The sequence below is a fragment of the Ahaetulla prasina genome, chromosome 8 (genome assembly GCF_028640845.1).
Source record: "Ahaetulla prasina isolate Xishuangbanna chromosome 8, ASM2864084v1, whole genome shotgun sequence".
NCBI classification, from domain to species: domain Eukaryota; kingdom Metazoa; phylum Chordata; class Lepidosauria; order Squamata; family Colubridae; genus Ahaetulla; species Ahaetulla prasina.
In genome coordinates, this window is record NC_080546.1 from 1,273,841 (window position 1) to 1,293,198 (window position 19,358).

A 19,358-nucleotide genomic window follows, 5' to 3' on the forward strand; every position below is an offset into this window, starting at 1 on the left:
CTCGGCGGACGTGGCCATCTCAGATCCATCCTGTTTAGCTGAGGGCTTCAGTGACAACGCTTGGCAGGAGGATCCTTCTGTGGTTCGGGAGCCCGGCCTTGGCAGCTCCACCCCACACAGGGAGCCCCGATGCGGTTACATCCATGGGAGGCAACCACAGGAATGTGAGGCTGCCATCCCACTCTCAGCCCTGGGTATCAACTATCAGGCTTCAGCTGGAGATACTCGATCCCGGTGGCTCTTCCAGGGAACAGTAACTGGAGAGGCCATAAAATATTCACTCCGATGGGAGACTAGCAAGCACAGCAAATAACCAATTACTCCAAATAGTTTACAGATTTCGGCTCGCCTGATTTCTGGCTCAAGTTTCTCGCGCTAACTTGTTGCTTAATGGCTTATTTGTGTTAGAGACAGCAGAAGGTTCTGGCAGGAGCCGCCACGCAAAAAATGCTGGAATCTTCAACGCAGGGAAAAGCCTCCTTCGAAGTCTTCCGACATGAACGGTTGTTCCTCCTCACCTCCAATTTTTTCCCCCCAGTTCATTGAGAAAGGTATTCAGCTTGGAAGAATTGGGGGGGGGGAGTGTTCTGAAGAGAGCTTCAGGTATCAAAACAAACCAGGTCTATGAAACCAGCCCTGACTGCTTGAAACCACACTGCCCCCTGACTTGTACATCATGGCTTGCAATTGTTAGTAGTCGCATTCACACAATGTACCAAGGCAAAACCCAACCAAACAACTCATCTGTAAAGCGATAGGAAATCTTACTGACAAATGAATTTAACTGGGGCATCCCTTCACCACTGGAACATCTCATAACACCTCTGGAATACCCCATCACACACACAGGCAAGGCAGGATATATAAATGAGAGCAAACCCCACTTCATTCTAGCACCGATGATGTTACCTAGCTGGGTGATGAAACATCTGCTTGAAAACCACCAAGCTTAGAGAGCACCAAGGACCCCACACTCCTCCTCCTCCTCCTCCTCTTCTTCTTCCTCCCCCCTCCTCCCTCCTCCTCCTTCCTCTCCCTCCAACCCCTCTCCCTTCTAACTCTGATAACATTACCTACTTGGGTCAAGAAATGTCTGCAAGAAAACCACCAAGCTCAGAGAGCATCAAGGACCCCACAGTCGTTGTCCTCCTCCTCCTCCTCCTCTTTCCTCCTCCTCTTCTCCCTCCAACCCCCCCTCCCTTCTAACTCTGATAACATTACCTACTTGGGTCATGAAATGTCTGCAAGAAAACCACCAAGCTCAGAGAGCACCAAGAAGCCCACAGTTCAACCCTGAGCTGCAAATATTTTCTCCTTTTGTCTTCCTCTTGTTTTACTTTCATTTAGATTGTTTTGATTTTCAAGCTGAGTTCTTTTTCATGGTTGGCTAACGAAGAGGAATCTCTGCGTTTCCACTTTCTCCTCGGTCACCCCTTCCAATTCTGCCATTCTGACATGCAATCTTGACATCTGGCTACAGCAACCATGGCTTGTCCTGGCTGCTTCTCAGCCCCTGGAGCTCTGAAGTCTGTTCTGTCTTCCCATTGGCCGTTAGAGCTAAGAAGCACTCCTTGGCTTGGCTGTGTCTTCCTACCGGCCCCAACTATCTGGCCTCCCTCTTACCAGGAGTCCAGGTGGCCACTCGTACGCGCACAAAAGGCACCCGCACATACACACAGTCTGTGGAGCTTCTCCACCATCCAGGTCCTAGTTATCCCAAAGGTGCTTTTCTTAAAGGCAACTGGACTTTCTTGGGTTTTTTCCTTGAAAAGGTTTCGCTTCTCATCCAGGAAGCTTCTTCAGCTCTAACCGAAGTTCTAACTCTGATGAGATAGAACTGAAGAAGCCTCCTGGATGAGAAGCGAAACCTTTTCAAGGGAAAAAATCAAGGAAGTCCATTTGACTCCTGGAAACCTACCTTTGGGACACCTCCCCCAGGTGTCCATACCAACCAGCACCCCAGTTCGAGACTCCTTAACCTCTGAGGCAGCCCTTAGTACTCCCCTACCAATGTCTGCTTGTTAGATGTGTATCACACCTGTTCTCCAGAAACTCAAAGTGCCTTTATTCTGTCCCAGAATCCTAGGCTTAAGGCAGTCTGATTGGCTCCTTTTCCTGTGCCTTCATCCCTCAGTCACACGGGCCCTCCATTCCTCTACAGGTAGTCCCCGACTTACAGCAATTCATTTACTGACCGTTCAAAGTTACAAGGGCACTTGAAAAAGTGACTGATGACCGTTTTTCACCCTTAGGGCCACGTCGCGTGATCACAATTCAGACACTTGGCTACTAATTCATGTTTATGATGGTTGCGGTGTCCCGGGGTCACGTGATCCCCTTTTACGACCTTCCAACAAGCAAAGTCAATGGGGAAGCCAGATTCACTTAACAACCAGGTTACTAACTTATCAACTGCAGTGATTCACTTAACAGCTGTGGCAAGAAAGGTCGTAAAATGGGACCAAACTCACTTAACAAACATCTCACAGAACGTTTGAGCTCAACGGCGGTCTTATGTCGAGGATTATCTGTAGACAACAAGCACAAGGCCTGGGTTCCTGTGGGTGAGGCCACGAAGGCCCTCAGATGCCCTCCTCAGCACAGAACATAGAATCCTCGGGCTGGAAGGGACCTCAGAGGTCTTCTAGTCCAACCCCCTGCCCAAGGCAAGAGGCGCCTCACGCCATCTGGGACCGATAGTTGCCCGATATCTTCTTGAAAAGAGATGGAGGATCCACAACTCCGGCAGGGAAACTGAGGCATGTTCCTTTGCAAACCCCGGGGCCCAGATCCAGACGGAGGGCTGGACTCCAATTCGTCAAGGCCACCTGCCCAATCCCAGACTCCCATGGGGAGCCACGCACCCAACCCTGAAAATTTCAGCGAAATTCTCCCCTGGGGCAGCTCTCGGCCTCCCTCTGCCACCCGCAGCCGGCAGCTCTGCTTTTGCTCTGCAAAGAACTTTCTGAGCATCCGATCCAGAGCCTCCTGCCCTGTCAACAGCTCCTCCAGGAGTGAGCTTGATTGTGTTTAATGACATTTTTGTGCGAAAGTCCCACATACAAGCCCTGAGCCAGGTCACTCTGCTGACTGCGGAGCCTCCTGTCCTTTAAATGAAGGGCTTGCAAGTTTGCTGCTGGGAGTTGGAGACTATTTAATTTGGCTAAACGGAAACATGTTTCCTAGGATAAAAGGCAGGAAGGAGGTAGCTGAGCAACTGGTCAACATCTAAGGGTGGCTGCTGTCTCCAACCGAGGCTCAGAGCAGGTGAGGTCGCACCTCACCTAAAGCTATCATGTCACTGGGGGCGGGGGGGAGGGAAGATAGCAGTATTCCAATATTTGAGGGGCTGCCACAGAGAATGGGGGGGGGCAACCTATTCTGCAAAGCACCTGAAAGTAGGAGGAGAAGAAGCAACGGATGTAAACCGATCAAGGAGAGAAGCAACCTGGAACTAAGGAGAAATTTCCTGGCAGTGAGAAACAATTAACCAGTGGAACAACCTGCCACCAGAAGTGGTGAATGCTCCAACACTGGAAGTTTTTAAGAAGGGATTGGACCACCATTTGTCTGAAATGGCCTAGGGCTTTCTGCTTCAGCAGGGGGTTGGACTAGATGACCTCCAAGGTCCCTTTCAGCCCTATGATTCTATAAGGCAGGAGAAAGGGAGGGAGGGAGGGAGGGAGGAAGGAAGGAAGGAAGGAAGGAAGGAAGGAAGGAAGGAAGGAAGGAAGGAAGGAAGGAAGGAAGGAAGGAAGGAAGGAAGGAAGGAAGGTTGACCTCTTCTCCAAAGCACCAGAAGGCAGGACAAGAAACCATGGATGGAAACTGTACAAGGAGAGAAGCAACCTAAGGAGAAATTTCCTGACAGTGAGAACAATTAGCCAGTGGAACAGCTTGCCACCAAAAGTGGTGGGTGCTGCATCACTGGAGGTCTTCAGGAAGAGATTGGACAGCCACCTGTCTGCAATGATAGAGGGTTTCTTATCTGAGCAGGGGAATTGGACTAGAACTTTTCCAAGGCAGGGACAGGTTTCAAAGCCCATCGTTACTGGTTCACTCATGACACTTGCATGCACATGCACAAAAGCATCCAGGCAGGTGGGCGGAGCCTCCTGCAGCCGCTACCAGTTCGGCCGACCCGAGGCGAACTGGTAGCAACCCATCACTGCTCCAAGATCCCTTCCAGCTCCACTTTGATTGAGATTTCTGCAAATCTCGTGGCTTCATGCTACGGATCATCAGCCACGCTTCCCTTAGGCTCCCCTCCTGCACATAATCCTCGACTTACAATCACAATAGATTCCCCCACCCCAAATTTCTGTTGCTAAGTGTAACATGGTTAAAGTGAATTTCGCCACGTTCTGTGACCTTTCTGGCCACAGTTGTTAAGTGAACTACTGCAGTAGTTAAGTTAATAACCCGGTTGTTAAGTGAAGCTGGCTCCCCGGTTGACTTGCTTGTCAGAAGGTCACCAAAGGGGATCACGTGACCCAGGGACTCTGCGACCGTCATAAATATGAGTCAGTTGCCAAGTGTTCAAATTTTGATCATGTGACCACAGGGGATGCCACAACGGTCATAAGTTTGAAAAATGACCCTCAATCTCTTTTTTTCAGTGCCATTGCAACTTCGAACAGTCACTAAATGAACTGTTGCCAGTCAGGGTCCACCTGTTGTGATTCGTCCTCCCTCCTCTCCTCAGCCAGGCCCCTCCCGTCTCCAACTGGGCCTGTTATCAGACTCTGAGTCTGATAATGAAGATGAAGGGCCTGTCATGCCTCCAGCCCCCTGGCCCCATGCCCGGAGACGATTCCAGGAGTGAAACGACAAGCCCAATAAATCTCACTCATACTGAGCCGTCAGATCAGGAAGCCAGCCAGGTATTGGAATTGCTCGGGCCTACTCCTTCTGATCCCTCCCTTTCCCAGACAGCAGATCCAGCTGAAGACAATTCAAAGTGGGAGGATCCTCGCTCCCGGAGATCTGAGAGGTGACGCCAGCAGAAGGAAGGGTGGGGCAGGCCTGGATAAATGCTGAGTCATGGAGCCACACCCCACAGCCTATATAAAGGACCTGCTTTTGGCATTCCAACCTTGAGTCAAGCAAAGTCTCAGCTAGTTTGCCGATATCGGATCCTATCGCTGAAGTCACAACTTGGACTCCTGCCTGCCCTGATAAACCTCGAAGGGACTTGGCAAGCTGCAAAGGCTTCGTTGCCAAGTTTGTTACGGACTTCCTTGACTCGTTCGTTGGAGTGGGGGGTGGGACACAACACCACCTGTATAAAGTGCCCCTTCTGGGAGACGGAGGTTCTGCGATGCCTTGGGGTCCTGCAGATGTGGATGAAAATCCTGGGACGAGAATCATGAAGAAACCAAGACTGCACCTTCCCCAAAGACCTCCCATTGGAGGCTCTGGGTGTTCAGGAGAAGGGCCCCCTGACCCAGAGGTGCAGCTGAAACATCTGGACGGGGACACCCAGCTCTGCCTCTCTGCAATTTTCCACCAAAGCTGGGAGAGATTTGACAGTTGCAAATATACATATCTCATCGTTCTCATTGGTTGGAATGATGGTTCAGGTCACCTTCACCAACTTGCAATCCGTAGTGACTTATTTTAAAAACAAAAATATATTCTGCAGATGAGCTTGGGAGACCAAAGACAAGCAAACAAACAGAGTAACTGGGGGCGAGATAGGAAGCCATACATACATGGAGACGGGGCCGAGCGGTTTGCGTGTTAATTAAAGCCGAACTGGTCATGCCATCCGCAAGCTACAAATTAAAAGGTTCCATTAGTGAGGGGTTAGAAAAAAACGCAAGTCAAAAATACAATGGCAAAAGCAAACGTTTGCGTCCTGAAACAAATGCAATCCTGTTTCTTCTCTAACAGCATAAAAGAAACCACTCTGGCATTTCAACAGGTAGAAGTTCATATCCAGCTGCAGGAGGCCAAACAACCAGAATTTTTAAACTATTGCTTTCTAACAAGGACGGTCAAAGCCCCCGAAGGCAGGAGAGGAAGCAACGGATGGAAACTCATCAAGGAGAGAAGCAACCTGGAATTGAGGAGAAACTTCCCAAAAAGTGAGAACAATTAACCAGTGGAACAGAAGTTGCCTCCAGAGGTTGTGGGAGCCCCATCACTGGAGGCTTTTAAGAAGAGACTGGACAACCGTTTGTCCAGAATGGCAAGACCTCCAAGGCCTCTTTTAACTCTGTCATTCTGTTCCGTCCTGAATGACCTGCCTCCAGAAGTTGTGGTGCTCCATCCCTGGAGATTTTCAAGGGGGAAAAAAAACTGGACAGCCTTTTGTCTGGAACGGTATAGGGTCTCCTGCTCGAGGAGGGGGTTGGACTAGAAGACCTCCATGGTCCCTTCCTTCCAACTTTTATTCTGATGTCCTGATGCTGGAACAGGGCTGGGGTTTGGCTAGTCTAAAGAAAAGAATTAGGGGTGACACGATAGCAGTCTTGCAGTATTTGAGGGGCTGCCACAAAGAAAAGGGGGTCAAATTATTCTCCAAAGCACCAGAAGGCAGAATAAGAAACAACAAATGGAAACTGATCAAGGAGAGAAGCAACCTGGAATTGAGAAGAAATTTCCTAACAGTGAGGACAATTAACCAGTGGAACAGCCTGCCACCAGAAATCATGGGCGCTCCATCACCAGAGATTTTTAAGAAGGGAACTAGACAGTCACTTGCCTGAAATGGTATAGGTTCTCCTGCTTGAGCAGGGGGCTGGTCTAGAAGACCTCCGAGGTCCCTTCTAGCTCTATTCTATTCTAAATCTTCTTCCATGCGACACCTGATGGCCAAAGGTGTCAGGCAGCCCCTGGAAGAAACCCAAAGCTGCACCAGGAGGCCCTCAAAGAAGTCAGGGAGAAACATTGGCCCATCCCTGGCGGTCCACCATGTAAAAGCAGGTAAAGTCCTCCAGCCTCCCTGATCTCTCCAGCTACCGCGTGAATCTGACAACGCCGGCTGGAAAATTCAGGGAGTTGCAACTGAGAAACTCCTGGAGGCGAGGAAAGGCTGAACGGAGGTCACAGGAAACCGAGGATGCAAAATGAAGGATGATCAAGTAGGGACATTCTGTGTAACAGAAGCTCTCAGGATCTCCATGTGCAACCACGGCTTTGACCGAGATCAGATTTAGGGCCGCCTGCCGCCAAGACAAACAACGGACAGGATTATCCAATTACAGCCTCCGAGTCGTTCAATTATCCAATTATTATAATGATCAATTATTACGTTGACTGAACGGTCCCACCTCAAGAATGCTCACGAAGGGCTCCGCTTCGGCTCCAGGGGAAGTATCAGGTGGACGGGAGCATTGATTTCTACATATTTTCGTCAGCAGGGAGGGAGTCCGGCAGACACGGATTAAGTTTGCAGATGACACGGAACTGGTGAGAGGGGGTTTGCGGGAGGGGGGCTAATACTTTAGAGGGAAAGGGGAAAGTCAGAGCAAGCAAGAAAGGCTGCAGCAACCAGATGAAATAGAATTAAACACAGTAGAACGACGTAGAATCCTAGGGTTGGAAGGGGGACCTCAGAGGTCTTCTAGTCCAACCCCCTCCCCAAGGCAGGAGACTCACACCATTCTGGGCAAACGGTTGTCCAATCGTTCCTTGAAAACCTCCAGCAATGGAGCACCCACAGCTAAAGAAAGAAAGAAATACAGGTAATCCTCAACGAACGTTCAGCGTCCAACATACGCTGAACCCAAAAATTCCATTGCTAAGCGAGACAGTAATAATAATAATAATAATAATAATAACAACAACAACAACAACAGAGTTGGAAGGGACCTTGGAGGCCTTCTAGTCCAACCCCCTGCCCAGGCAGGAAATCCTACACCATCTCAGACAAATGGCTATCCAACATTTTCTTAAAAATTTCCAGTGTTGGAGCATTTACAACTTCTGCAGGCAAGCAGTTCCACTGATTAATTGTTCTGACTGTCAGGAAATTTCTCCTTAGTTCTAAGTTGCTTCTTTCCTTGATCAGTTTCCACCCATTGCTTCTTGTTCTACCCTCAGGTGCTTTGGAGAACAGCCCAACTCCCTCTTCTCTGTGGCAACCCCTGAGATATTGGAAGACTGCTATCATGTCTCCCCTAGTCCTTCTTTTCATTAAACTAGCCAGGCCCAGTTCCTGCAACCGTTCTTCATATGTTTTAGCCTCCAGTCCCCTAATCATCTTTGTTGCTCTTCTCTGCACTCTTTCTAGAGTCTCAACATATTTTTTACATCGTGGCGACCAAAACTGGATGCCGTATTCCAAGTCTGGCCTTACCAAGGCCTTATAAAGTGGTCTTAACACTTCACGTGATCTTGATTCTATCCATCTGTTTATGCAGCCCAGAACTGTGTTAGTTTTTTTGGCAGCTGTAGCACATGACCGGCTCATATTTAGATGGTTGTCCACTAGGACTCCAAGATTCCTCTCACAGTTGCTACTACTACAGTTGTTCAGTGAGTCGGGCAGTTGTCCGATTTTACGACCTTTCTTGCGGCAGTTGAATCACCCAGTCATTAAGTGAATCTGGCTTCCCACTGACTTCTCTTAAGGTCGCAAAAGGGGATCGCGTGACCCTGGAACCCCGTGACCGTCATAAACGCAAGTCAGTTGCCAAGTGTCTGAATTTTGATCCCGTGACCACAGGGATGCTGCAACGGTCGTTAAGTGCGGAAAACCGGACATCAGTCCCTTTTTTTCAGTGCTGTTGTAACGTTGAACGGTCACTAAATGACCTGTTGCAAGTCGAGGACCACCTGCAAACAGGATGTAATTTGACACAGAAATGTAAGACGTCAGGAAAACGAAAAGCAAAATGCAGGATGTGGAAGCCTGCAAGGAAGCTACCAGTGGTTCTTGAGTTACAACCGACCACTTAACGACAGTTCGACGTTACAATGGGCCTCCCTGGGGGCTACTCAGGATGTGGTTTCAAAGACCCCGTATCTCCCCCCTCCCCGGGGTCACATGACCTCGCTGCAGGCAGGCTTTCAGTGACATAACCGCATCTGGGGCCATTTGTAGCGTCCCATAGTCCTCGCTTTATGACATTTTTGCTGAAAACCAACCTTTGCTTTCAGCAACACTGCCCCTCGCAAAGGATGGATCCGCTTAATGACCATCACATTTGCTTAACAACCGACTGGTTTGCTTAATGACCACTGCGAAAAAGGTTGTGAAATCAGGCGGGTCATGTTACCGACCCATTTTGACTTACAACCATGATGGGCAGTTTCCATTATGGTCGTAACTTGAGGACTCCGTTAGCACTGTCTCAAAGGAAGCAAGATTTGGGTAGATGTCAGGAGAAACCTCCAGGCTGAATGCGCTGTCAGCCGATGGAACAGACTGCCACTTGAAATATAAGTTCTCCTTCACTGAAGGTTTTGGACGAGTGTCTATCAAAGATGTTCCTGTGCTTTGCTGCTGTGCATAGGAGTTGGGCTGGATGATCTCTATGGGGCCTTCCAAGCTATGGTTCTTATAGGGAAGAAACAACTGAACTGCGTTCTGTGTAGTGGCTGCAAAGATCTCAACTTTTTCATTACATTTTGGCCTCCACGACTCTGGACTTTCCTGAAGTTTGGCGGAGTCTGTCCTGCACAAACGTGCCTAACAGAAGAACAGAGTTGGAAGGGACTTTGAAGGTCTTCTAGTCCAACCCTTTGCTCAAGCAGGAGACCCTCTATTATTTCAGACAAGTGGCTGTCCAGTCTATTCTTAAAAGCCTCCAGTGATGAAGCACCCACAACTTCTGTGGCAAGCTGTTCCACTGGTTAATTGTCCTCACAGTCAGGAAATTCCTCCTTAGTTCCTGATTGCTTCTCTCCTTGATTGGTTTCCATCCATTGTTTCTTGTCCTGCCTTTGGGTGCTTTGGAGACCAGGTCGACCCCCTCTTCTTTGTGATACCCCTTAAATACTGCAAGATTGCTATCAGGTCCCCTTTCTCTAAACCAAAGTTTAGTTTTAGTTTAGTTTTATTAAATTTTTATACCGCCCTTCTCCCGAAGGACTCAGGGCGGTGTACAGCCAAAATAAAATACAGAGTATAAACAATTAAAAGAAATTAAAAGAAACTATTAATAAATGGCCGATAATTTAAAAATTTTAAAAATTTACAAATGTTTAAAATCTCTAAAACCCCAATTTAAAATCACTATTTATGCCAGGTAAAGGTAAGGTAAAGGTAAAGGTAAAGGTTTCCCTCGCACATACGTGCTAGTCGTTGCCAACTCTAGGGGGCGGTGCTCATCTCCATTTCAAAGCCGAAGAGCCAGGGCTGTCCGAAGACGTCTCTGTGGTCATGTGGCTGGCATGACTCAACGCCAAAGGCGCACAGAACGCTGTTACCTTCCCACCAAAGGTGGTCCCTATGTTTTCTACTTGCATTTCTTACCTGCTTTCGAACTGCTAGGTTGGCAGAAGCTGGGACAAGGAACGGGAGCTCACCCCGCTACACGGCAGGGCTAGGGATTCGAACTGCCGAGCTGCCGACCTTTCGATCAACAAGCTCAACGTCCTAGCCCCTGAGCCACCGCGTCCCTATAAACTAGACATACCCAATTCCTGCATCTCAAGACTCTTTCCCTCATTGACCTCAGCAGCTGTCAATCCTGCACCTACTTGTATCATCACCAAGATGCAGCCCCAACCTGCCCCAGAGCAGTTCTCCCCACAGATAGTTGCACAACAAACCCATATTAGCCTTGAAGGTTGTTCCTTGATGCTGTTTTCCATATGATGTTTTCCTAGCACCTGGGCTGGCTTACCTGGACCGCGATGAGAGGTTCTTTGTCATCAATGTCAATCAGAACATCATCTTTTGGGGTGAGGCTCATGTCATCTGTAACAAATGAAGGGGAAGAAACATAGCTTCAGTTTTTGGAGTTGACTCTTCTTGCTTCCATCAATGTGTCTTTCAAGCCATCCGAGTCACTCAACAGCTGCTTTAGCAGTCTTCAGAAGAAGTTTTTCAGGCCAAGAAGATGGAATAGGGACATTTGGTGTATTAGGTGTATTAAAGTATCAAGCAGGCCACATGCGACCTCTTCTCCAATCCATCATTCTTCTGGGGGTTCTATTCAATAACATCTGGAGGGTGGCGTGTTGAAGAAGAAGGACAGACACCATAAAATCCACCCTGAACCAACAAACCCATAGATAGGTGACCATGGACTTCAGGAAGTCACCATAATGAAGGGACTTCAGTGGACCACAGGTAGTCAAACCTTCAGATGATACTCAAGAACAAGGTTCTCTAACCTTGGCCACTTCGAGACCCGTGGACTTCAGCTCCCAGAATTCCCCAGCCAACTTGGCTATTTTAAGACTTGTGGACTTTAACTCCAGGAATTGCCCAGGCAGCTCTGGTAGCTGAAGTCCACAAGTCTTAAAGTGGCCAAGTTGACCGTGGAATTCTGGCCGTTGAAGTCCACAGGTCTTAAAGTGGCCAAGGTTGGAGACCCTGCTCAAGAGCAAGGCTTCCTTTGCTAATATCACATATCATGTATTGGTTGCAGGAAAGCCACCCATTTTTAGGATCCCCCCAACCTCTCCTGACCTGCGTGGGTTTCAGGAAATATCGCATCTTCTTTGTAGGGGTCACAGAAGAATTCTTGCAAGGATCGGATGGTGCACTGGCCCACCACAGGTTTGCGGCCAAAGGGCCTGTTGTCGATGACTTTGATGATGATGGGAGGACAGTAGAGATCCTCCCTTGGCAGACGCTGGAAGAAGAACGGGCCCAGTTGGGGAAGAGAGTAGGGAAGAAGAAGGGACAATATCTATTCAATATATTTAATACTACGTGTCTTGACGGCAGCAAAAACTCTATATGCCCAACACTGGAAAAACAAGGAACCACCCATAGAAGACGATGTAATTTAAAAAATACGAGATTGTGCAGAAATTGATAGGTTGACATTAAAGATAAAAGATAAAGAAGATACGGAATATTTTCAAACATGGGACTTATTTTATCAAAGGTTGGATAATAGAAGTAGAAATTAGAAATTGAAAAAATACGATTATGTATGTCTTATGCTTAATATATTATAATATTATATACTATTATGTAAGCAAATTAACCCAGACAATGCGCAGTTCATAAACTACTTAAGGAAAATACATAAATAAACTGTTTTTAAAAAAGAGATAATATTTATTCAGATAACAGTGGAAGGGTAAATAAAATTTTCTTCTGTCACAAGAAACCGTAATTCTTATACGAGACAATGAAGCTGCCTCACCACTTCCATGAAGAGGACGGAGATGTCAAAGTTGGGGTTCTTCTTCAGGTTCTTGATCACAGTTGACTGGACAATCTGCCCGCCACATTCCACCAGAAGGCTGGGAGAAGTCACACTGGCCAACTGGTAGCTCTTCAAGTTTCGAAGACCCCAGGCCAATACCTGCACCAAAAAGCCACACAGAGGCCAACCAGCTATTTAAGAACCAAAACTGACCATGGAGGAACCAACACAACCTGGATGTGCACAATTCAGCTAGTTTTGCGGTTTGTGTTGGGTGTGGGTTGTGGTGGAGACACTGGACATTTTCCAGAGAGGATTTTCCAGAGTTGTCACTTAACAACTGTTACAAAAAAGTTAGTAAAATCAGGAATGATCACATGGTGAACCTCTTAAAGACTGACAGAATTTATAACCGTAATTCCGGGCTCAATTATAGTCATATCTTGAGGACAACCTGCATAGGATTAGGGCATTGGATGGTGTTTTAATCCTAGTGCAAACGTTTTATTATATGTGTTTTGTGATCCATTAAGTCAGAGGTGATACAAAATGACTAGACAAAATAAATGCTTAATTTGCAGAATGGCACCTTCACGGCTTTTACAAAAATAGGCAATTCTAGATTAGCTAAAATGTTTAAAAATATGTCTACCAAATGTTGGAAATATAACCAAAAAACTGGCACATATTACCATTTTGTTGCTTTTGTTAAAGAAAAAAAAAGAAACACATAAGCGGTTAGAAAAGCTGATAGGAAAACGTGTAGATTTTAAACCTGAACTTTTTCTATTAGGTACAGCACCAGAAGCATTTGATAAGAAAAGTATGTATTTAATATTGCATGTCTTAACAGCAGCAAGGATTATATTTGCACAATACTGGAAAAATGAAGAAACACCCCAAGACGAAAAGATAATTAAGATACCAGACTGTGCAGAAATGGACAGACTGACATTGAAGATTAAACAGAAAGAAAACACAGAACATTATCAAACATGGAACTTATTCTACCAGTGGTTGGAAAAAAGGGGTGGAATCTGTACTGCTAAACAAATAAAATAACCCAGACAACACATGTTTGATAAGCACTAACAAAATGTAAGCAATAGAAAATTAATAAAACTTCATTTTTAAAAACGGGCAATTCTCTTTCCAAAATGTTTTGAGAGATCCTCAAGTCAGGAGGACTTCTGCACCCACCTCGATGGCCGTGCGCTGGAGAACTGGCTTAATCCCTTGAGGGACCATGTAGATGTTGGGCTCCCTCTGCGGTGGAGGATAAGGCAGGTCTGAATCTGCAGACTGGGAAGAGACAGAAATTGGGTCTTCTAGGCGGTCAGAGAAACAGAAGGTCCATCCTGCCGGTTCTTCCAACCAACCCAGAATTAAAGAGAAACTTCCTGACAGTGAGGACAATTAACCTGTCGAAGGGCTTCCCTCCAGAAGTTGTGGGGTCTCCATCACTGGAGGCTTTTAAGAAGAGATTGGACAACCATTTGTCCAGAATAGTGGAGGGTTTCCTGCCTGAGTAGGGGGTTGGACTAGAAGACCTCCAAGGTCCCTTCCAACTCTGTCATTCTATAATTCTGCTAATCTCTTCTCTAAAGCACCAGAAGGCAGGACAAGAAGCCACGGATGGAAACAACCTGGATGGCAGTTAAGAAGCAAACAAGAAAATTGGAATTAAAGAGAAACTTTCTAACAGTGAGGACAATTAACCAGTGGAACAGCTTGCCACCAGAAATTGTGAATGCTTCAACACTGGAGGCTTTTAAGAAGGGATCGGACAACCATTTGTCCAGAACAATCGCCTTCTTGAACAGGAGGTCGGACTAGAAGACCTCCAAGGTCCCTTCCTATTCTCTTATTCTGTTATTTTGTTATTCCTTCCTGTGACTTCACTCGCAGGCAAAACGAAAGATGAGTAAAGTTGGTTGAATGGAAAGAATCTGTTCTTCAGAATCAGGCCCGCAGGTCAGACCTTGGTGGTCTCCAAATCTGAAGCCGAGCTGGGAGGGTTTTGCCATTCAGATGAACCCCCCCCCCAAGCCTTTGTTCCTTGCGTGTTGCAACATCCCCCCTATTAATAGCGAAGTATCTGCTTCCATGAACCCATCTCCTGGGGGTTTTTGAACCCATCTCCTGGGCTCAATTAAATTTTTTAAAAAAGGCTAAAAAGGCTAGCATTCCCCCCTCCCCCCTCCCCACCCCCCCAGGACAACCTTGGGAAGTTGGAACCAGGAACGGCTCCATTCTCAGGAATTAAATCCAAACATGTTGGAGATAAGAAAAAGAATAGATAAAAACGTAATATGTTGATTACCGTAATTAAAAAGAAAACAAAAGCAACAAGATTGAAAAAAAAAATAGGCCACCAGGTGACTTTCCTACGTCCCGAACTCCCCTGTGAGGAGGGAGAGGAGAAGAGGCTGCCAAGCCACAATTGTGGCAATAAACCCAGGTAGTCTTCAATTTACAACGGTTTGCTTAGTGACCGTTCGAAGTTGCAACGGCACTGAAAAAAGTGACTTATGACCATTTTTCACACTTATGGCCGTTGCAGCATCCCCAGGGTCACATGATCAAAACGTGGATGCTGGGCAACTGGCATGTACTTATGACGGTTGGAGTGTCCCAGGGTCATGTGATCCCCTTTTGCGACCTTCTGACAATGAGAAAGCCAGATTCACTTAACAACCGGGTTCTAACTTAACAACTGCAGGGGTTCACTTAATGACGGTTATAAAATGCGGTAAAACTCACTTAACAACAGAAATTCGGGGCCCCGTGGTGGCCATAAGTCTAGGATTACCTGTAAAAAACCCACAGCTGTGGCATCGTGCCATTAGCTGCCAAATTGGGGCGCTGAGTATCACGGCACCGTCTGCACTCTCCCAGCGCCCAAAATTCCTGAAATTTTGAACCGTCACTTCTTGCAAACTTGCCTGAGCTGCCTGCAGCGCCACCCAGCCGGCCCTCCCGTTGTAGCCCACGTGTTCTCAAAGAGCAAAAATCCCCAGGCTTCCCCATAAACCCAATCTGGGGGGGGGGGGTGGAGGGAAAGGGGGGTTTTAGCCTCCAAAGGAAAGGAAACCCCTAAGGCAGGAAAAACCAAAGGCGGCTCTTAACCAGGGGCAGTTGGAAGCAATTTCGGCTGCAGTCACTTTTTCCAGCCAAAAAGAATTATTGCATTAAATTAAGGAGGCATATACATTTCAAACATCAGATCGGGTCGTATTTATTTATAGATCCCGCCGATGTATATTTAATAAGGGCTAGAGGGAGGCGGGCAGGGTGGGAGCCGGCCAACGCTGCTCGGGGCGGGGGTGGGGGGTGGGGGGGAGGCTAATTTTCCCTGGCACTTGCCAGGAGCTGCCTAAACAAAACAGCTTGCTGTGCATGATGGCATTGCCAACTCCGCTTGGGCGTAATTGGAACCCCACATCCCTCTCCCCAGCCCCCGAATGCAGGCCCCCCCCGGCACCGCTTTGAAGATTTAAGGGAAGTATTGGGTGACAGCCAAAAGGGGCACCATCCCCTAAAGAGCTCCATCCAATTTGCAGCACCCCCAAAGCCAGACAAGAACCTTGCAAGGAAGTTATCAGAACGCCCCCGTGCGCATCCCCCCCAGTGGCCCTTCTCCTTCTCTGCTGCACCCTGCCATGGCAACTGGGTGCCCTGGGAGTTGTAGTCCACCATGCTTAGAGGGTGGTGGGTCAGTCCTTTCCCCCCCCCATCTCTGGAGGAAGCACCAATGGACAGGGACTCATCCTTCCAAGAAGATGGGGGTGACCGATCACCCTGCTCCACCCACAATTTATTATAAAGGGGGAGACTTTAAAGTTTCTATCGATTCAAATGTGGTGGCTTGTGTGTGGTTTTGTGCAAGCCTAGAGTTGCACACATGCCACTTATTTTGCGGGAGCTGCAGAGGCTGCCGATTTGCTTCCGGGTGCAATTCAAAGTGCTGGTTCTCACCTTTAAAGCCCGACCTGGCCTGGGCCCAGATTACCTGAAGGACCACCATCTTTCCCCCATCGTATCTACCTGAGCCACAAGAGCAGGGAGCCCCATCTGGCGGCTCCCTCCCTGTGAAACATCGTCCCTGGGGAGATACTTTGAAGCTCTTCAAAAGCCCCAAAGACGCGATTCTGGGGGCTCCGGGGTGGGATACGCACCCCATCAAGTTGTTGATCTGATCGTTGGCACCACCAATAATCGAGTTTTGTATTGGGGTTTTATTGAACTGGCCACCTGGAGTCAGCCAGAGTGAATTGGACGGCCCAATCAAATTCATTCATTCATTCATTCATTCATTCATTCATTCATTCATTCATTTTCTATGACCGCCCATCTCAGCAAAGGACTCTGGGCAGGTCACAGTTTAACTTTTATTAAATGTTACGTTTAAAATGATTAATTTGTTATTAATTAATGAATAAAATAATAAATAAATAAAGTGGCGATATCTTCTCCTGACAGTTTTTCGTTTTAGATCCCGCCTTTGTTTTGGTTTTTTATAAATACTTCAACCAAGGTGAAAACTCCTCCCCCCTCCTCTTATCCTTCCTACTCCAACGCCCTGCGAGGGGGGCTGGCCTGAGGGAACCAGCCACCCCTCAATAACAGGTTGCATGAAAAAAACCCTTTCAGACGCAATCCAAGTCTGGTTTCTTCAGTTGGAAATAACGAGTTCTGCAAAATCTCATTTCCTTCACTCAACTTTAGGGCAGGGCGGAGGATGAAGCACCATCCGGAGATGGACTTGAGGGAGGAGACGGGGCAGGCAGGAGCCCCCTCTTGAGACACAAGAGGCACCTTGGAACAGAAGAGGGGGGTCTCCAAGCGTGGCGACTTTAAGATCTGGGTGGATATCAACACCCAGAATTCCCTAGCCAGCATCCCCTCAAAAGGCATGGCTGGCTGAGGAATTCTGGGAGTTGAAGTCCAGCCAAGTCTTAAAGTTGCCAAGCATAGAGACCTCTGATGTAGACAATTGGAGGCATCTGAGGAGATGAAAGATCTGTTTTCCCTACATGTAAGAAAGGGAGAGACAAGACTCCACTGCACCATCACAGCCGCCATCTTGAATAGAATGGAATTGAAAATAGAGTAGAATAGAATGGACTGGACTGGAACAGAACGGAATGGAACAGAAGCTGGAAGGGACCTTGGAGGTCTTCTAGTCTAGCCAGCCAGCATTACTTGACCCTCCCTGGCAGACCCTCCCTTTGGATTTATATGGCTGACTGGGGAATTCTGGGAGTTGAAGTCCATGCCTCTTAAAATTGCCCCTCCTTAACAGACAGTTGTGGCTTTGCCTCTAGTTAGTTACGTAGAGGATTCCAGACCTGAGTTGATCAGCGTGATTGACAAACAATCATTAACCTGAACGAGCAGGGAAGGAAGGAGCCATGCGGGGGATTAAGGCCCAGATTTGGTTTGGGACGAAGGAGGGAAGCTGGGGAGAAGCAGGACCTGAGGTCCGACGAGAAGCAAGCAAGCAGGACCATCCCTGTGACGTGGCTGCAGCACCCACCCACCCCACCTGCAGCTGCCCAGGGCTCCGGTCTCCAAGGAGTGGCCCTGCAGCTCTGGAACAGGCCAGAGGGGGTGGAACCAGCCATTGGGGGGGCGGGTGGTGAGGACAGGGCTATGGGATAAGCCTGCTGGGAGGACATCAGCTGAGGGGTCTTGGCTGCCTATCTGCAGGGGGGCTCCAGAGCTGCAACCCAGAGGGGGGATTGCCCAGGAGAAGAGGAGGGGAAGCGGGCAGGATAAGGCTAAGTGGGCATGAGCAGCAGCTGCCAAAAGAGCCAGCTATCTGGCTGACGTGAGGAGGGGGCATTCAACATTTATTGCCCAACACACAGGTTGTGACTGTTGTGGGAAAGACATGGAAACAGGGGGCCCTGATGGATCAGACCAGGGGGCACCTGCTCTGACCCAACTCCCCAAACTTGAGGAGCGCCAGCAGCCCCGGCCAAAAGTTTCTCTCTCAACACAGACTAACAAGTCCATCGGCAGGGAGATGAGTAGTTGTTTGCCACATCTGTTCATCTCCGCCCCCTGCCTTTTATCCCCAGAGCTAGGATGGGGTTTCACTGACAACTGTGACTCTTCCATCCCAAGGACCAGCCCATGGATTTCCATTGCTCTCCTCTCCTCTGCCTTCTGCGCAGTTGCACGTCAGGCACTGGACCCAGCTGTTCCTCCTCTTCCTCATCAGCCACCTCCAGACTTGGGGGCTGTTGACTTGAGGGCTGATGGGCGGCCCAGGCTATGCCTCTGTCTCTGTCTCTTTCTCTCTCTATCAGCTCCATTCCCTCTTCCCCCTGGGAGCTCTCAGGTTGCCTTGATGCTGACCCCGACTCCCACACCACCACCACCTCCTCCTCCTCCTCCTCCTCCTCCTCCGATTTGGCTGCTGGAGGGGCTGGCAACCAACAGGCCACAACAACACCCGAGCCATCAGACAGTTTCAATGGTGACCTTTCTGCATCCAATACTCAATCAATAGGAGATTCGGGGGTAGCCCTACAACCTTGCTTGTACCCCACAAGCTGAGATGATAGGGGGATGTCTTGGCTGAGGGTGGACCCCTTCCTGGGACCCCAAAATACTCGCCCCTCCAAGAATGGCACCCCAGGATTTTTGGCATGCTGCTTCAGCCCAAGAAGTTGCCAAGCAGAGAAGACCGGGGGGGGTGCAGGGGGATGGGGGGTGTTGTAAGCAAAGTGAAGAGATACCCATTGCAGAAGCCCCTCATGATAGAAGACAGGGGGGCACAGCTACAGCGCAGCAGTCCCGGGTGGCACCAGACAAGGAGAAAAGGAAGCAGAAGAGAGAGAAATTGTGAGCTCGGACACACAACAAGGGGTGGACAATGCACACTCCGATGGGGGGAAACCCAAAGGAAACCAATTTCCCCCTTCCCCATCTTCTGGGGCCGGTGGAAAGATTTCTGCAAGTAGTCTTCAACTTACAACAGTTTGTTTAGTGACCGTTCAAAATGACAACGGCACTGAAAAAGTGACTTATCACCAGTTTTCACACTTACGACCGTTGCAGGATCTC

General features: G+C 48.3%; 1 protein-coding gene across 1 annotated transcript in view; it reads right to left on the reverse strand.

The window, feature by feature from the left end:
• DYSF (dysferlin) overlaps positions 1-19,358 on the reverse strand; it is a 154,535-nt gene that overhangs the window by 39,946 nt on the left and 95,231 nt on the right. Inside the window, exons 37-42 of the mRNA XM_058193062.1 lie at positions 13,482-13,583; positions 12,279-12,440; positions 11,591-11,756; positions 10,800-10,873; positions 5,562-5,777; positions 2,683-2,870 (exon numbers count right to left, since the gene is read on the reverse strand). Of these exons, the coding sequence (XP_058049045.1) occupies positions 2,683-2,870; positions 5,562-5,777; positions 10,800-10,873; positions 11,591-11,756; positions 12,279-12,440; positions 13,482-13,583 (908 nt within the window). The remainder of the gene's footprint in view (positions 1-2,682; positions 2,871-5,561; positions 5,778-10,799; positions 10,874-11,590; positions 11,757-12,278; positions 12,441-13,481; positions 13,584-19,358) is intronic.